The sequence below is a fragment of the Sparus aurata genome, chromosome 4, assembly GCF_900880675.1.
Source record: "Sparus aurata chromosome 4, fSpaAur1.1, whole genome shotgun sequence".
NCBI lineage: Eukaryota > Metazoa > Chordata > Actinopteri > Spariformes > Sparidae > Sparus > Sparus aurata.
In genome coordinates this window covers 37,900,325-37,916,688 of record NC_044190.1, presented here as the reverse complement: position 1 = coordinate 37,916,688, position 16,364 = coordinate 37,900,325, and the positions used below count along the sequence as shown (strand labels likewise).

The window sequence follows — 16,364 nt, the reverse complement described above, 5'->3', positions numbered from 1 at the left end:
GATGAAACTCTGTAAATTAGCGGTCTGCTAACTTGATCTCTCGAGAGGGAGTCTAACACAGTTTCACAGTGTGTTAGACCATGGATTAAACTTACACCGGAATATCCCTTTAAGTTGTACTGAAGATGATGAGTGATGCAGGAGTTTTCTAGCTGGAAGTTATAATTAACAAACCTTGTGTTTCGATCTATAACCCTCTTACAAAACATGTAACTGCATTTTAAACTTCAATTCTTTTACAAATTAAAAACTAAATGTGCTGCTTATCTTCAGCCTGCAGCTTCATATTTTAACGTGCCGACAGAAGAGTGGTATCGATCTTCTCATCTAACTCTGCAGGAAAGCGAGTGAGTATTTTCTCAAACTGCTCCTTTCAGCTGACCTGAGAAACGGAAGGAAAACGTCTGATTTACAGGATTTTCTTTTAGTCGTGAAGCTGCTTTCAGCTGTTTGACGTTCGGCTCTGCTGAAGCTTCTTCTCTCTTCTGCATCCTTTCAGGCAGAGCAGCGAGCTCTGGACAAATCCCTCGTCGTCACCGGAGCTGGCAGACCGTAACATGAACCGCGGCTGATGTACAATCCTGACAAAAAACACTGTGCTGTACAGAAAAACTGAAAATGGTGGAAATCTCCTCTCAGTCTGAGGAGTTTGTGTCAGTGTCGAGCTGTTTTCTGCAGCTTTCCACACAAATATCGTCATTTTATTTGGGTCGTCACCCCAGAGGATCGAGTCGGTAAACCCAGAAATGCAACAAGTATCACCAGTGACTTCTTCTTCTGCAGCGTATATCCTGTCAGACTCATCCTGGATCAGCTGAGCCTCGTGTTGCTTCAGTGTCTGCGGAGGGAAACCTGGTGTCAGCAGCAGCTGCGGAAACATTTCTTGAAGAACTTCTTGAACTCCGTGTTGAAGATGGTGTAGATGATGGGGTTGAGGGCGCTGTTGACGTAGCCCAGCCAGGTGACGGTGCTCATCAGCCCGGGAGGGATGTAGCAGGTCAGACACAAGGCTCGCGTCGTGTGGACCACGAAGAACGGAGTCCAGCAGAACAAGAAGCAGCCTGCAAGAAAATATGGAGACGGAGATTCAGAACTTTAGACTCAGACTTTGTTTTTAACACAAAGTGAAAGATTCTGGTTCTTGTGACTTGCTTCTATCGATCCTGCGAGTACAAATAAAACATCTGAACTTTCTCCTCCTCACAGCTTCAGAACAGCCTTGTTACTTTAGTTTGATGCATCTGAGGTGAATTCTGGATTCTTGTTATTTCCCAGCATCAGCAGACTGATGTGGACCAATCAGAGCACATCACGCACGGCAGACGCAGCGAGACGAGACAAAGACGTAAAAGGCGTAAGAAGGCGTAAACAGACAGAGAGGGAGACTGGAATGTGGAGAAAAGGCGTGTTAGTGTCTCGTATCTGCAGAGAGTTTCTGATTTTCTCTCTTTGTTGCTGCTCGGGACGCTTTACCAACCCAACATGTGTCTATTTGACGTCCTGGGAATGAGACTCAACAATCAACTGTCTTTGTGGTGCGTTCAGGAACAGCTGGGACAAATCCTACTGATTCTACCTTTAACTTTAATAGTCTTTGAATTCTATTAATATGACGTGAGCTTCAGTTAGCTTTGACCACAAATGTCCTTCAGAGGGAGACTTTTTACTCTGATACTCTGAGTACATGTCACAGCCTGTAATCTATTACTTTAACAGGAGTAAAGAAGCTGTACTCGATTACTTTAACAGGAGTAAAGAAGCTGTACTTGATTATTTTAACAGGAGTAAAGAAGCTGTACTTTATAGTTTATGTTGTTTTTAAGGATTGAATCATTTCCAAAACAAACTCCTGAATCGATTCTCTTTTGGTTTCTTTGTGATGAGATGAGAAAATGTTCTGGTTGCGGTTCTGATCACTTCAGGCCCGTGTTGCTGTTCTGTTTTGGATGATTTCACACTTATTAAAGAGAGAATGTTGTTTTGCCGTCGGGGGCGCTTCGTGTCAGCGGGGTCCTCGTGTCGGCACCTTTCATTACAACCATTCTTGTAATTGAGTTATCTGTTTTATTCACTGGAGCAGGAAATGAAAGTGAGTTTGCAGATGACAGCAGTTGAGTTGTTGTTGGAGATGTTAATTACAGCCCTGTTGAGGCACAGCAGTGTGTGCAGCCTGATAATCAAACAGGATCACCAGATAACACATAAACAAACGTCTCTCACAGTTACAGTTACGAGCTCGGCTCAGAGTTCCTCTCAGGTGTCGACAGATTCTCGTGTTTCTGCTGCACGAGATGAAACCGACTTTACTTCTGAACGTCCTGACAGTTCATCAGCGTTTGTCTTTGCAGAGTGATGGATGTTTGTGCAGCAGCTCAGGTAGGTGTGAGGCTGCTGACGTTCATGCGGGATAAAAGCGTCGCCTCCGACTGGCTGCCTCTCAGCCATTTTAGCCTAAAGCCCTCAATCCAATTATTACACAACACGCGGTGGTACGGTCGCAGCGTCTCTCCTGTACTGAAGCACGGCCTCTGTACTCATGTGGTCACTGTACGCTCACAAGTGTTGACATGTCGGCTGTTAAAACACCCACACTGAGTCACGATGGCAGCAGGGAAGACTTCTAACACGCAGAGAACAAACTGATGCTGTACAAATTCAAGGTTTTTCTTTGGGTTTGGGTTCTCCAGGAGCTGCAGGAGCTGCAGGTGCAGGTTATCTTTGACGGAGCTGAGTTAGAATATATGTGTAGTTATAATTTATATAGTAACATGAGCTCAATTAAAGGAAAGTTACTTCCTAGATTAGAAGTCCTAGATTTCAAAATGGCAAAATGATGAGGACTTTATTCAACTACTCAGAGACCATCTGGTGTTCGGATCAGACTGATGCTCGTCAACATGTTCAGGTTCTGACCCATCACTGCTCAGCTGTCATCGACCAGACAGGGCGTGAGTTCAGCTCTCTAGATGAAACACGTTCAGCACATTACAGTGACTCTTGGCTCTTCTCAGCGAGAAAAGTGAAGCTCAATCTACTTTTAATCCCAAAAGTGAGAAGAACAAACTCTGTCCTCTCCTCGACACCGAGAGTTTATTCCTCCAGAGCTCGCCAGCCGTCGTCTGTCCCTTCTTGCTAGCTGTCGCTAAAAGCAACCACACCTTTAATTATGTGTAAACTTTAAGTCTTAAGTCCTATTCACACGGGACTAGTATTACCTGGGGACCTCATGTGATTTAGAAATTATCCCACCACATCTGTGTTTCGTGCAGCGCATTCGCACGGGATAAGCGAATTCTGTGTTTTAACTCGAATTTACTGACATTATCCCCCGATCGATCGCACCGGAGCCGTCGTTGGAGCAGCACAACTGTTAGATATGGATATTTTTCATATAATAATAACTGGTGAGCCTGCTGAAAGATGCTGCCATGCATGTAATCCATCCAATCATCTTTCAAGATTTCGCTCTTCTGATGAGCCTCCTGAATTTGCACCCAAAATGCTGTCAAAACTTTTTGTTTATAATTGCCAATGCAGCCTCCATAATTCTCGATCGGAAAAAAGGCAGAAAGAAGATGTGGAAAAAACGACCCCAAATCACAGAGATGCCGATTCGCACAGGACTAATATTATCACATGACCTCTGTGTTTGGCGGAACATGGGAGGTAATTTGCGGTGGAATTCTTACTTTACAAATTACGGACATGGCAGATTCACACGGGATTAAGATCACAGACGACCTCCGCAATTATTACAGATTACTGGAGGTCCCCAGTATCCATTGTTTATCAAGTTAAAAGTGCTAAAATTTAACGATTTTGTCAATTTCAAAACAGTTCAAATTATGTATAAAGCCAAAAACAAATTCATACCCAGTAGTATTCAAGAGTTGTTTCAATTTAAAGAAAATCATCACAGCCTGAGGGGAAACGATATATTCAAGAAACAATTAGTAAGAACAAACACAAAATATCATTGTATTACAGTCAAAGGAGTCACATTATGGAATAATTGTAACAAGGAACTGAATACATGTACATCATTAAATAAGTTCAAACGAATGTTCAAAGACAATATACTGAATTTGTACCGGATGGAATAGGATGCATAGGTTGTTTTGTTACTTAAGTACATTTTATTTATTATTTGTGTGATCTGAATTTTTGATTTCACAAGAATGATTATGAAGTTAAAAAATGAAATATAGATTTTTTAAAAAGGAGTAGGACTCGATAAGTTCACACTTCCTTCCTGCTCCTTTTCGGACATGAAATATTTGTTTGCTTTTTTCTGGTGGGATTTAATGATTTGCTGTATGCCTGATGTTTTCAAGGCTTGTTTGTTTTGGTATTATTATTATTATTATTACTATTATTAGTAGTATTTAAAAAAAAACAACTTATTTTATTGTCTTATTTTGTCTTTAACATGTCCGAATAAAAAAAACAATACTAGTCCCGTGAGAATAGGGCTTTAGTATTTAGTACAGGATCACATTAGATACTGAAACCACAACTGTTTTATCTACGAGGCTGTAAACGTTTTAACAGAAAGCCTCATGTGGCCATTTGAGGAACTGCAGTTATTTTTATTATTTATTTTTTTGCACTTCTGTGTCAGCTTTATTTGTCAGCTCCACTGGCTGTGATGTCATAAATCCTGCAGGTTTTGTGCAACAGAACTACATTCACAGAACACATCACTGTCTCAGATTCCTTAATCTGACACTGTATTGTCGGAGCTGGCCTGAATGCATCTTATGAATAAGAAGTGTTCACGGACAGCAGAGCGGTGACACGTTATTCAAAGTGGTCCGCTCTCCCGGACAGAAAGGAATAAATCCCATCCATCAAGCCCTCGACACAAAGCTAATAAATCAACTCGGCTTTGTTTTATCACCGACGTGAGACGACACCTGAGACAAATGGCCTCCGTTTGATTCAGTTATTCACGTTTCCTCGCTGATCGAGGAAGAAAAAGCTTATTAAGTTATCATTTAAGCAGCTCGAGCAGAGAGCGCACAAGTGTTTGTTCAACCAGAGATCCACCTCTGGTTTAGTTTACAGAGAGGATGCTTCCTGCGTGGTCAGTTTATATATGAACTGTTTTAGGAGGTATTACATCTTTCATCTTTATGTGAGCTCTGGTACTGAAGCACATGTTTCTAGTGAGGGAGCAGAAGAAGAAAACGAGTCAAGAAATCCTAAAAGCATCAAAGAGCCGCGAGCAGAAACGTCAGGAGTCAGAATCATGAAACAGCAGCGTCGTGTATTTCTACTTTATCTCTGACGAACTCGGCCTGGTTGTGAATCATTTAGAGTCACACTGTCGAGTCGCAATGAAACACCTCGACTTCATGTGACACATTTCCTGTTGAAGCTCGAAGAGCCGAAATTAATGAGAGCTCAGCGAGGAGGAGAGAGAGAGAGGAGGCTTATTTTGGAGACGACAGGTGTTGAAGAAAGCGACGATCTTTAAGAGTCTGAGTTATTTTTCTGCCTGCAGTTGCAGCACAAGGTCGTCCATTAAGGTTTTTTCTGTTTCACGTACTGTAGAATATAAAAACCAGTTGAAAAGAAGAGCTTGAATCGTAGTTTTGAAAACGTGTATTGAGTGACTGATGACAGATGGAATGTTTCTGTCTGCAGGATGGAGTCTTTAAGATTTCCGTCCTCGACCTCCTGCCACCGTGAGCTCATTTGTTTTTATGAATTACATGTTGAAGCCGTTTTACCTGCAGTACAAGTAGAAGTACTGATTCAGCTTGTTTCCTCCAGTAAAGTAATAGATTACAGGCTCTGACATGTACTCAGAGTATCAGAGTAAAAAGTCTCCCTCTGAAGGACATTTGTGGTCAAAGCTAACTGAAGCTCACGTCACATTAATAGAATTCAAAGACTATTAAAGTTAAAGGTAGAATCAGTAGGATTTGTCCCAGCTGTTCCTGAACGCACCACAAAGACAGTTGATTGTTGAGTCTCATTCCCAGGACGTCAAATAGACACATGTTGGGTTGGTAAAGCGTCCCGAGCAGCAACAAAGAGAGAAAATCAGAAACTCTCTGCAGATACGAGACACTAACACGCCTTTTCTCCACATTCCAGTCTCCCTCTCTGTCTGTTTACGCCTTCTTACGTCTTTTACGTCTGTGCAGTGATGTGCACAAGGGGGGGGCAGTGGCCCAATTGTTGACAAACGCGCACTAAAGTGCCCTCTTGGGAGCCAAAATGTGCGCTAAACTGCCCTCTCGGGAGCCAAAACACGCACTAAAGTGCCCTCTCGGGAGCCAAAATGCGCGCTAAACTGCCCTCTCGGGAGCCAAAACACGCGCTAAAGTGCCCTCTCGGGAGCCAAAACACGTGCTAAAGTGCCCTCTCGGGAGCCAAAATGCCTGCTAAAGTGCCTTCTTGGGAGCCAAAACACCCGCTAAAGTGCCCTCTCGGGAGCCAAAACACCCGCTAAAGTGCCCTCTCGGGAGCCAAAACGCCTGCTAAAGTGCCCTCTCGGGAGCCAAAACGCGCACTAAACTGCCCTCACGGGAGCCAAAACGCCCGCTAAAGTGCCCCTCTTTTTGCCCCTGCCCTTCAAAAAGTCTGTGCACCCCACTGCGTCTTTGTCCCGTCTCGCTGCGTCTGCCATGCGTGATGTGCTCTGATTGGTCCACATCAGTCTGCTGATGGTGGGAAATAACAATAATCCAGAATTCACCTCAGATGCATCAAACTAAAGTAACGAGGCTGTTCTGAAGCTGTGAGGAGGAGAAAGTTCAAATGTTTGTATGCAGATACCTGAAACATGTACTGAAGTACAGTAACAAAGTATTTTTACTTTCATTAAATCTTTTTCACAGTTGGCTCACAGTGTTTTTGATGTCGGACAATCCTCAAATTTATGCATCAATTAATGCAGCTCGACCTTGTTGAGTGAGTTTCAACACAACCTGCCAGCAGCAGCAACATCCCCCACACATTTGTAACACCGTGTTGTTCACAGTCCTGAACACCCACCTCATCATTGATATGTAAATGGTGCAGGAAGGTGCTTCACATGATGGACCTGTTGTGAAAGCATGAAGTCTCCATCCCCCTTTTTTTATCCCCTGTAGTGACGTGACAGCTCGATAGCTTTAAAGAAAATCCCTTTTTCCTCCTACAGAGCGCTCAGAGGCTGCACAGTCCTCCTCTGTAGACGCTTCATCACAACAGAAACTGTTTTTAAAATTAATCTGGGTGAAGAGTGAAAACATCCCTGCGAGAATTTGTCAGACTTGTTTTCAAGCGTAGAAGTCTGTTAGAAAACAATGCAGACGAACATCTTGCAGATAAACATCCTCCGGACTGCGTCACAAACTGATTAACTTTCCACTTTCCCCCCGAATTAAATTCAAATCTCAACAAATTCAGAAGATATCCAGCTAACAAACACACAGTGCGCCCGGCTGTCTGCTGTCACGGCGAACAGGCAGGAAGATGAAGTTAAACTGAAGAAGTAAAAGAAAAAAACGTTTAATTCTGAAGTGTAAATACATGTAGGGTTCATTGTTTTGTGTCAGTTCTGGCTCAGAGGGGACACATTTACTCAATTTTAATGTTTAACATGACGAGTTTGACGTTGTATTGTGCAGGTGGAAAGACGTTGAGATTTAGAGGTCAGAGAGGCTGAGGTGACGTTGTGAAGTTGCATTATGGGAAATGTAGGATGCAGTGCTCTAAATTCTTTCACTGACATTTCATCATCTCACCACATCTGTGATCTTCTATCAGATCAGAGGAAGCTCAGGTCCTCTTCACGCTGTCGACCACCTCGTCACTGTGATGAATTTAAGTTTTTTCACGTTTGATTCACAGATGTGGTTTTGCACGACGTCACTGAGGTGAAAATGAAATCTTTAGTTTTCTTAACGTTGCAGTTTGTACGGAAGCCCTGAGGGTCAGGTGAGATTTTCTTTTTCTCCTGGTGATTCATTTTCTAAGTTTGATCTAAAAAGTTTTCTCTCCTGTGTTTATCGATCACGATCTGGAGGGAAAAGAAGTTTTGCCAGACTCTTTCAAAGGTTTTAAAAAAAAAACTGCTGTTTCTCCTGGAATTGTTTTTTTCACAGATGGCAAAGAAAATAATTCAGGAACTTAGAAACATTGTACCGGCAAAACTTATTTTTCTCACCAGTTCCCACAGGAGAGAAAGCAATTAAGATCAGACTTAGTAACTGTAACACCAGGTAAAAACTTGACCCTCAGGGCTTCCGTAGATTTGCCTCCCACTTGTATCCTCCCACATCTGAACGTTTCAGGATGACAGCTGTGTAAACTCGCTAACTTGCAGATTGGAGAATCATAATTCCATATAAAACGGCGCCAACGCTTAAACGACACCTGCCACAAATCAACTCTGAAAGTTGTCTTTCCCACGACACCTGTAGCCCCGCCCACTCAGCCCCACCTGTCTGTTTCACTCGTTCACATCCAGGTGAGGTGAGTTCTGACTCTGTTTGTGATGAAGGAGCAGGGTGAAGTTTGAGGGCTTCGAACTGACGACTATGAGAACTCTGTTTTGTTTCAATGTCTTATTTTGGTGCTTTTATTTATAACAAGTATAAAACAGTTACTTCTAGTTTGCTGATGTCTCTGAAGCTCCCAGCAGGCCGGCCAACGTTTCTTGGGCAGAATGGCAGGTAGGAGCACAGGAAGCTAACACTAACCTATGAAGCACCGCTCGTCTCCAGGTGATGAAGTAATGTCCTTTATATCTACTGAATGGACTGATAGCACAGTGAAGTTGCGAGCGCGTTGCGAGCGTCCTTGCTTCTCTATCTCCATCAGATAAGTGACAAATGGCATTGTGATAATACCAGGGTTGCCATGGTAACACAAGATAAATCACCACAGCTGATTGTTGGAAATGTCAAGTTGTGCGTCTGTCTACATAAACGCCAACTGTTGACTCGCGAGCCTCCTGAAGAATCGTCACATTTCACAGAGAGATTTCACCCACAGCCTCTTCAGACTGATCTGACACCTGAACACGACAGGTGGAGGTAAACACTGGAAATGAGATGGAGCCTCGTTGTAAACAGCCTGTTTGTGACGTATGAATTTAGCTACAACGCTTTGGATGCCTGGTGCAAAGTGTGGGAACAGTGACGGTTCTTTAAGTGTTCACAGCTGCTGTACGAGTCCCTCTGATTGGAGGAGAGGGAGCACATGACCACTCACCTACGACGACCGGCAGCACCTTCATAGCCTTCCTCTCCCTGTTGTTGATCTTGGCTCTCTTCTTCCGGTGCAGCTGCTGGCTGAACGTGATCGTGGGCACCGAGTTCTCTCTGTACTGCCGAGGATACGGGATCTCCTGCTGCATGTAGTCCTCCGTGTCGTCCAGCCGAGACTGGGCCAAGTCCCTCTCGATGATCCTGGGTAGAGGCATGGGCAGCGGCCCGGGGATGGTGCCCGCCAGCGGGGGCAGGGCGGTGGCGACGGCGGCGTGCTGCAGCTTCCTGCAGGCCTCGATGCTGCTGCGCAGTTTGACCTTCCGGGCCACCTCCCAGCGCTGCAGCCCGCGGAAAACCCCAAAGTAGAGCAGGACCATGATGGGACAGGGGATGAAGAAGGAGCAGACCGACGAGTAGACCACATAGTTGTTGTCCTCCAGTTTGCACTCGCTGGGGTCGCGGTCCGGCACGTTGTTGATGCCGAAGATGACGGGTGAGGCCACAGCCAGGGCCAGCAGCCAGGTGGCCGACAGCAGGAAGAGCTGACGATGGTCCACGTGTTTCCGGTTGTAGTTTAAAGGAATCGACACGGCAATGAACCTGCAGACCAAGAGACAAAGAGTTAAACTTCAAAAAAACGCCAAACTGAAAAGTCTTTATCCACATTCTCCCCCTGTGGAGCTGAGGACCAGAAAAAACACATGTAATGTTTCCATGCAGCTCATCTGGTGTGATAAAAGCTCTGAGATCACAAATAAAAGTGAAAAGAAGTTATTTACACTCTTGACAAGCTTGTGCACGCCAACACTTTCATATCAGCAGTTACAGTGAAGATTTCTGCTTCTTTTCTAATCAATCAGACGAGCTGTATGGATCCACTTTGTGTTTTCTTTTGGTTGTTTTTCCTGTTCAGTTGTTTAGCAGAATGCTGCAACACTTTTTTGCTGTGAAGCTCCAGAAATGTTTTGTGGACTGCGAAACTTGACTTTCCATCAGCATGAGATGGAGATGATGACTGGATTCACATTTTAGGGTGAACTAATCCTTTAATCATGGATTTGAAATCATCCCAGCTATAATTTTTAAACATAAAATTGTATATTTTATGATTATGACTCCATTAATTTAAATGGTTGCCTTGAATAATAAAATAAAATTACACAAAGCTCCTTCTGAATGAGGTATAACATCGTTTTCTTGCTGCTGAGCAGCAGAAGACTCGTCAGGCCGTCATCATCCTGCAGCTGCAGACAGAAAATCAGCAGCTGTTAATTATGACTTTTCACAGGTTTTCCATGTTTGAAATGTAAATCGTCCGTTTGTTATGCAGAGACGTTCTGCAGCTGCCGTCTGCTTTTTGTTTTTCATTAACACTTTGATTAACAGCTGCAGATTGTCAGCTGGCGTGGAGAAGACGCTCCAACATTTTTCAGTTTCATGTCTTTAATTATCAATAATAACAGTTGTCACCTTGTTTGTGCTGTTGGCGATAATTATATCAGTGTCCTCACCACAAACGGACTGTTCATCTGCGATAAAGTTACTGCGGCTGTTTCCAATCGTTTCACTCAGTGCGAGATCCAAACGTAGCAGCAAGCATTTAATATTCATCAACACTGCACGGCAAAAAGTGTTCACACCGATGATTTCCTCCTTTTATTCTGATATTCTGTATAATAATATATAACCTTAATATGATTCTGATAAATGATTATTACCTTCTTCTCATGGAAGACACAGAGAGGTTAACTGATGAATTCAGGTTTTGGTTTTTAAGTTTCTGTAGTTTCTTCACACTAAGAAAGGCTCAGACGTGAACAAAGATCCTCTCATGTACTCAGTGTTGTACTGAACTGATTCAACAGAATCCAGTTGATCCAGTCCACTTTCAGATAAATGCGAATCATGACCCTCCCATCACTGATTCACCAACCAGATGACCAGAGTAGATGTTCAAACTGAACGTCTCTATTGAAGCATCGCTAAGTTTATTTAGGTTTAATTTTCTGTTGCAGCGTCTGATTCGCTCTGCTGAGAAGGTGATCAGCTGCAATCTGCCATCCCTCCAGGACCTTCACGTCTCCAGGACCTGCACGTCTCCAGGACCTGCACGTCTCCAGGACCTTCACCCCTCCAGGACCTTCATCCCTCCAGGACCTTCATCCCTCCAGGACCTTCACGTCTCCAGGACCTGCACGTCTCCAGGACCTTCACATCTCCAGGACCTTCACCCTTCCAGGACCTTCACCCCTCCAGGACCTTCACCCCTCCAGGACCTTCATCCCTCCAGGACCTGCACGTCTCCAGGACCTGCACGTCTCCAGGACCTGCACCCCTCCAGGACCTGCAACCTTCCAGGACCTGCACGTCTCCAGGACCTGCAACCTTCCAGGACCTGCACCCCTCCAGGACCCTGAGACGTGCAGGTAAGATAGCCAACAACCCCTCCCATCCCTGACACACTCTCATCGAGACTCTCCCCTCTGGCGGGAGGCTTTGGTCCATCAGAACCAGAACCTCCCGCCATGTTAACAGTTTCTTCCCATCTGCAACTTGATTCATCAGCTGCAACCTTGAAAAATATATGCACAATCATTACCGACTTTAAAATCGGTCAGACTGTATTTCTGTTTATATATTTTTATTACGTCCTTTAAGTACTTTTCGTATTGTTTGTTGTTTTGCACCTACAGAGCAGAATATTCTTTGTATGTGTAAACTTACCTAAATAAAAAGCAATAAATTCTGATGCCGATTCTATTTCTCTCGCGTCACAATGCTGCGCTGATGCTCTTGTTAGTTTTTAGAGACAAACAACTCTTGGTAAGGGTTTGAAAAACATCATAATTGGACTGGAGCTCAGGAGGCAGAGCGGGTCGTCCAGCTATCTGAAGGTCGCTGGTTCCTCCTCGTTGCATACTGAACCCCAATTTGCTCCTGATGAGCAGTTGGTACCTCGCGTGGCAGCTCCTCCCATCAGTGTATGAGAGTGTGTGAATGGGTGAATCTGTCAGTAGACTGGAAAAGCTCTATAGAAATATGAGTTTTAGGTTCGAAAATGGCTGGAAATGTCTCCAGGTGTCATTAAAAATATCCAGTGATGTGACTCGAACTGCAGTCGGTCGTTTGTCAGCCTGATTGGCTGTAATAACACCACCTCCATCTCCTCTGATGATGTCAAAGTCAGATAATAAGATTATAATGTGACTGTGATATGCTACGTTTGGTACAACCTTGGATGTATCTGTAGTCTGCTGACATCACATCCTGGAATTCTTTCATCCTTTCCCCCCATTGGCTGACACAGTAAAACCAAACTGAACGCCCTCCATGTGAGATTTATGTCGTTATCCAAACCTTGACCGGACGAACACACACGTACCTGTCCACGCTGATGGCACAGAGGTTGAATATGGATGCGGTGCACAGCATCACATCCATGGTCATCAGGCCGTCGCACATCAGCATGTTCAAGGACCAAACTCCGCCCTGAAACTACACGAACACACACACAGAAAGACAGAAACACACAAACACTGAGTCGTTAGCTGCCCCAAATCTGAGTGTAAATACGTCTAATCCTCTTGTGCGTTCGGCGGTGCAGCTCAGTGTCGAGACGAACATTCCTCCGGAGAAACACGACTCTGTCTGAACGCCCTCTCCTCAACTGACTTCTCCTCCAGTGAACACGGAGAGGTTTTAACTTTCACACTGACTTTTTTCTAATCCAGTAAGCGCAAGCAGACACACCAGCAGTGTGACACTCAGTAGGTTAAGTGGCTGCAGACGCTGGCGCAGGTAACGAGATCACAAATGCAGCTAATTAAGGAGGACTTATGGAGAAGCTGCTGAGAGAGTCTCTGAGCCATGCAGATATTTAGACAGACAGGCGAGCAGGCAGGTGGCTTTTAATACTTTAATTAGGGTGAGATGACACCATTTAAAGCTTTCTATCGCCCGGACATATTGTGATTCATGGATCATAACTCTGCTAATAAGCAGTATAAACCTCCAGTGACTCTCCTGTCACGAATTAATCCTGATTAAAGCAGAGAGGGAGACAGCTCGTCGTGATGAACGGCCTCTGGTGGCTCTGATGGGTCATTTTCCAGCGGTCAGATTGTCCCAAGTGTTGATTCTGTTTTATCCTTTTAACCTTGATGTTTGTGATAATTATCAGACCCGACACTGTGTTGATGTGTGGTCTTCACACTCCAAAACACTGCCGCCTGTGCAGCCTGACACATCCATCAGGGTTTGATGTGATACAGGCTATTATCGTGGATGGATAATGAGACAATGGGCTCCTCAGTACAGACATGTAACGACCCCTCCGACCCTCCGACCCTCCGGCACTGCAGCAAACTGAAAGAGACAGAGATGATTGCACTGATGCAACTCTGTCGTTTGCAGTCGCCTGTCTCTTTGAAGTCGTTATTTTGTGTGTCTGTGGTCGATGTGCAGATTCAAGTATTGGTTTTGCTTGTTTCTTTAGTCATGTTGTGTCTCTTCGTAGTCGTTTCGCATGCCTTCATTTGTACAAATTTTATGTTTCATTGTAGGTATTCCGTCTGTCCTTGTCATCTTTGTTGTCATTCCACATCGCTTTGTAGTTATTTTGTTTGTTTCTGTGATCATTTAAGTTTCTTTGTAGTTGTTTTGTGTCTCTTTGTAGTTGTTTAATGTCTCTTTGCAGCCGGTGACCAAAATGCAATGGTTCTTTCTAAAGTAGATGTGATATTTGTGTTGTTTAACTGACATAATGTTGAAGTTGTGGATTTATTGCATTTGGATCCAAGTATCTGTTTTGTGTGTCTTTGTTGCTATTCTGCATCTATATGTGGTTGTTTTGTCTCTTTGTAGTCATCTCCCAGGAGCTGTTTTGTGCATCTTTGGTAATGGTCGTGTCATTTTGTGTGTCTCTGTAGTCGCCTTTGCCTTGTTGTCTTGTGTGTCTTCGAGGTTGTTTTGCACATGTCCGTAGTCGTGACATGTCTCTTTGTAGTTGTTTTGTGTCTCTTTGTAGTTGTTTTGTGTCTCTTTGTAGTCGTTTTATGTCTCTTTGTAGCCGGTGACCAAAATGCACTGGTTCTTTCTAAAGGAGATGTAATATCTGTCTTGTTTAACTGACATGATGTTGAAGTTGTGGATGTATTGCATGTGGATCCAAGTATCTGTTTTGTGCGTCTGTTATACATTTTTTTTGTGTTTTTGTTGTCGTTGTCTGTTTGTGGTTATGTTGCATATTTCTGTAGTCATATGTCTCTTTGTAGTTGTTTTGTGTCTCTCTGTAGTTGTTTTATGTTCCTTTGTTGCCATTTTGTCTATCCTTGTCATCTTTGTTGTCATTCCACATCTCTTTGTAGTAATTACGCTTGTTGCTTTGATCATTTAAGTCTCTTTGTAGTTCTTCTACATGTCTTTGTGGTTGTTTTGTCTCTTTGTAGTCATCTCCTAGTAGTTGTTTTGCATCTTTGGTAATGGTCGTGTCATTTTGTGTGTCTCTGTAGTCGCCTTTGCTGTTGTCTTGTGTGTCTTCGAGGTTGTTTTGCACATGTCCGTAGTCGTGACATGTCTCTTTGTAGTTGTTTTGTGTCTCTTTGTAGTCGTTTTATGTCTGTTTGTAGCCAGTGATCAAAATGCACTGGTTCTTTCTAAATTGGATGTAATTTTTGCGTTGTTTAACTGACATGATGTTGAAGTTGTGGATGTATTGCATGTGGATCCAAGTATCGGTTTTGTGCATCTCTGTTATACATTTTTTGTGTGTTTTTGTTGTCGTTGTCTGTTTGTGGTGATGTTGCAAATTTCTGTAGTCGTATGTCTCTTTGTAGTTGTTTTATGTTCCTTTGTTGCCATTTTGTCTGTCCTTGTCGTCTTTGTCGTCATTCCACATCTCTTTGTAGTTATTACGCTTGTTGCTTTGATCATTTAAGTCTCTTTGTAGTCCTTCTACATGTCTTTGTGGTTGTTTTGTCTCTTTGTAGTCATCTCCTAGTAGTTGTTTTGCATCTTTGGTAATGGTCGTGTCATTTTGTGCGTCTCTGTAGTCGCCTTTGCTGTTGTCTTGTGTATCTTCCAGGATGTTTTGCATGTGTCTGTAGTCGTTTCATGTCTCTTTGTAGTTGTCTTGTATCTCTTGTAGTTGTCGTGTGTGTCTCTGTAGTCAGTTTGTGTCTCAGTTGTGTTCTGCTCTGAACTCTGAGGCGCTGCCGTTGATTAAAAACTGCAGCTGAACTTCAGTATTTCCCGGTGGAGGTGGAGAGAAGCTGTCTGACTCAGTAAATCAACACAGACAGTACAGATATTGAACACTAACACACTGTACAACATATAATTCTAACACTACAACCCTGCAGGCTCCTCAGTAATCCAGCTCCTGTGCAGCTTACCTCTGCGTAAACGAAGAGCGGCAGCACCAGCACCGCCAGCAGCAGGTCCGAAAACGCCAAACTGACTATGAAGTAGTTGGTGGTGGTTTTCAGAGCCTTCTCCAGGTACACGCTGAGGCACACGAGCACGTTCCCACCGGTGATGGTCACAATCAGCACGATCCCGAAAATGAGCGCAGGGAAATTGTAGTCGGTGACCGCAGCCGCCGGCAGCGTGTCGTTGTTGAGGTCAGTGGACACGTCCGACATGGTCACCGCAGACTGACGGGCTCCTTATCCGACGGAGAACGACCTTCTCCGGAGCAGTTTTCATCTATGAGCCGTGTGCAGCAGCCCGGGACGAGCAGGAGAGTCTCAGGTGAAGTCTGTGCGAGTGTCCCGGTGAGGATCCGCGCAGAGCTCCGTGCGCTCCGCTCTCCAGACGCAGCGCGGGTCCGACCCAGAATCAGCTTCATCCGCCTTCATCCGGCCGCTGCTTCACTTTTCTTTCACAGTCACCGGACTGGTCGGACCGAACCGCTGTAGCATTCTGTGGCTCTCTCCCCCCGCCGGCCTCTCAGCTGCTCCTGGAGGAACAAGTTCGCACTGTTGACGAATCAGAAGGCGACAGCTTAAATCCATCCGCGCAAATCTGCTTACTGAAGCTGCTGTGTGAACAGTCACAGCACGACACGGAACCAGCTGTTCGACCAGAACCAACACCAACAGGACACATGAAAACAGACTCCAGATCAGCCGAACACACTGAAAACTCACATTCTCA

At 44.3% G+C, this 16,364-nt stretch overlaps 1 protein-coding gene across 1 annotated transcript; it reads right to left on the bottom strand.

Annotated features, from left to right (window-relative positions):
* Positions 1 to 45: 45 nt before the first annotated feature.
* On the bottom strand, positions 46 to 16,364 carry LOC115579965 (D(4) dopamine receptor-like). Its single transcript, XM_030413743.1, has 4 exons — positions 15,602 to 16,364; positions 12,592 to 12,704; positions 9,214 to 9,809; positions 46 to 1,061 (listed from the first exon to the last, which is right to left on the bottom strand). Exons 1-4 carry the CDS (start codon positions 15,848 to 15,850, stop codon positions 859 to 861), a joined length of 1,161 nt encoding a protein of 386 aa, XP_030269603.1. The 5' UTR covers positions 15,851 to 16,364; the 3' UTR covers positions 46 to 858.

Excerpts from the sequence above, each read along its gene's own strand:
- LOC115579965 (XM_030413743.1), bottom strand. The coding sequence starts at position 15,850 with ATGTCGGACGTGTCCACTGACCTCAACAACGACACGCTGCCGGCGGCT. Across the intron at positions 9,810-12,591 it reads TGTGCCATCAGCGTGGACAG|GTTCATTGCCGTGTCGATTC; the intron begins GTACGTGTGTGT and ends CTTGGTCTGCAG. Across the intron at positions 1,062-9,213 it reads GGTGCTGCCGGTCGTCGTAG|GCTGCTTCTTGTTCTGCTGG; the intron begins GTGAGTGGTCAT and ends ATTTTCTTGCAG.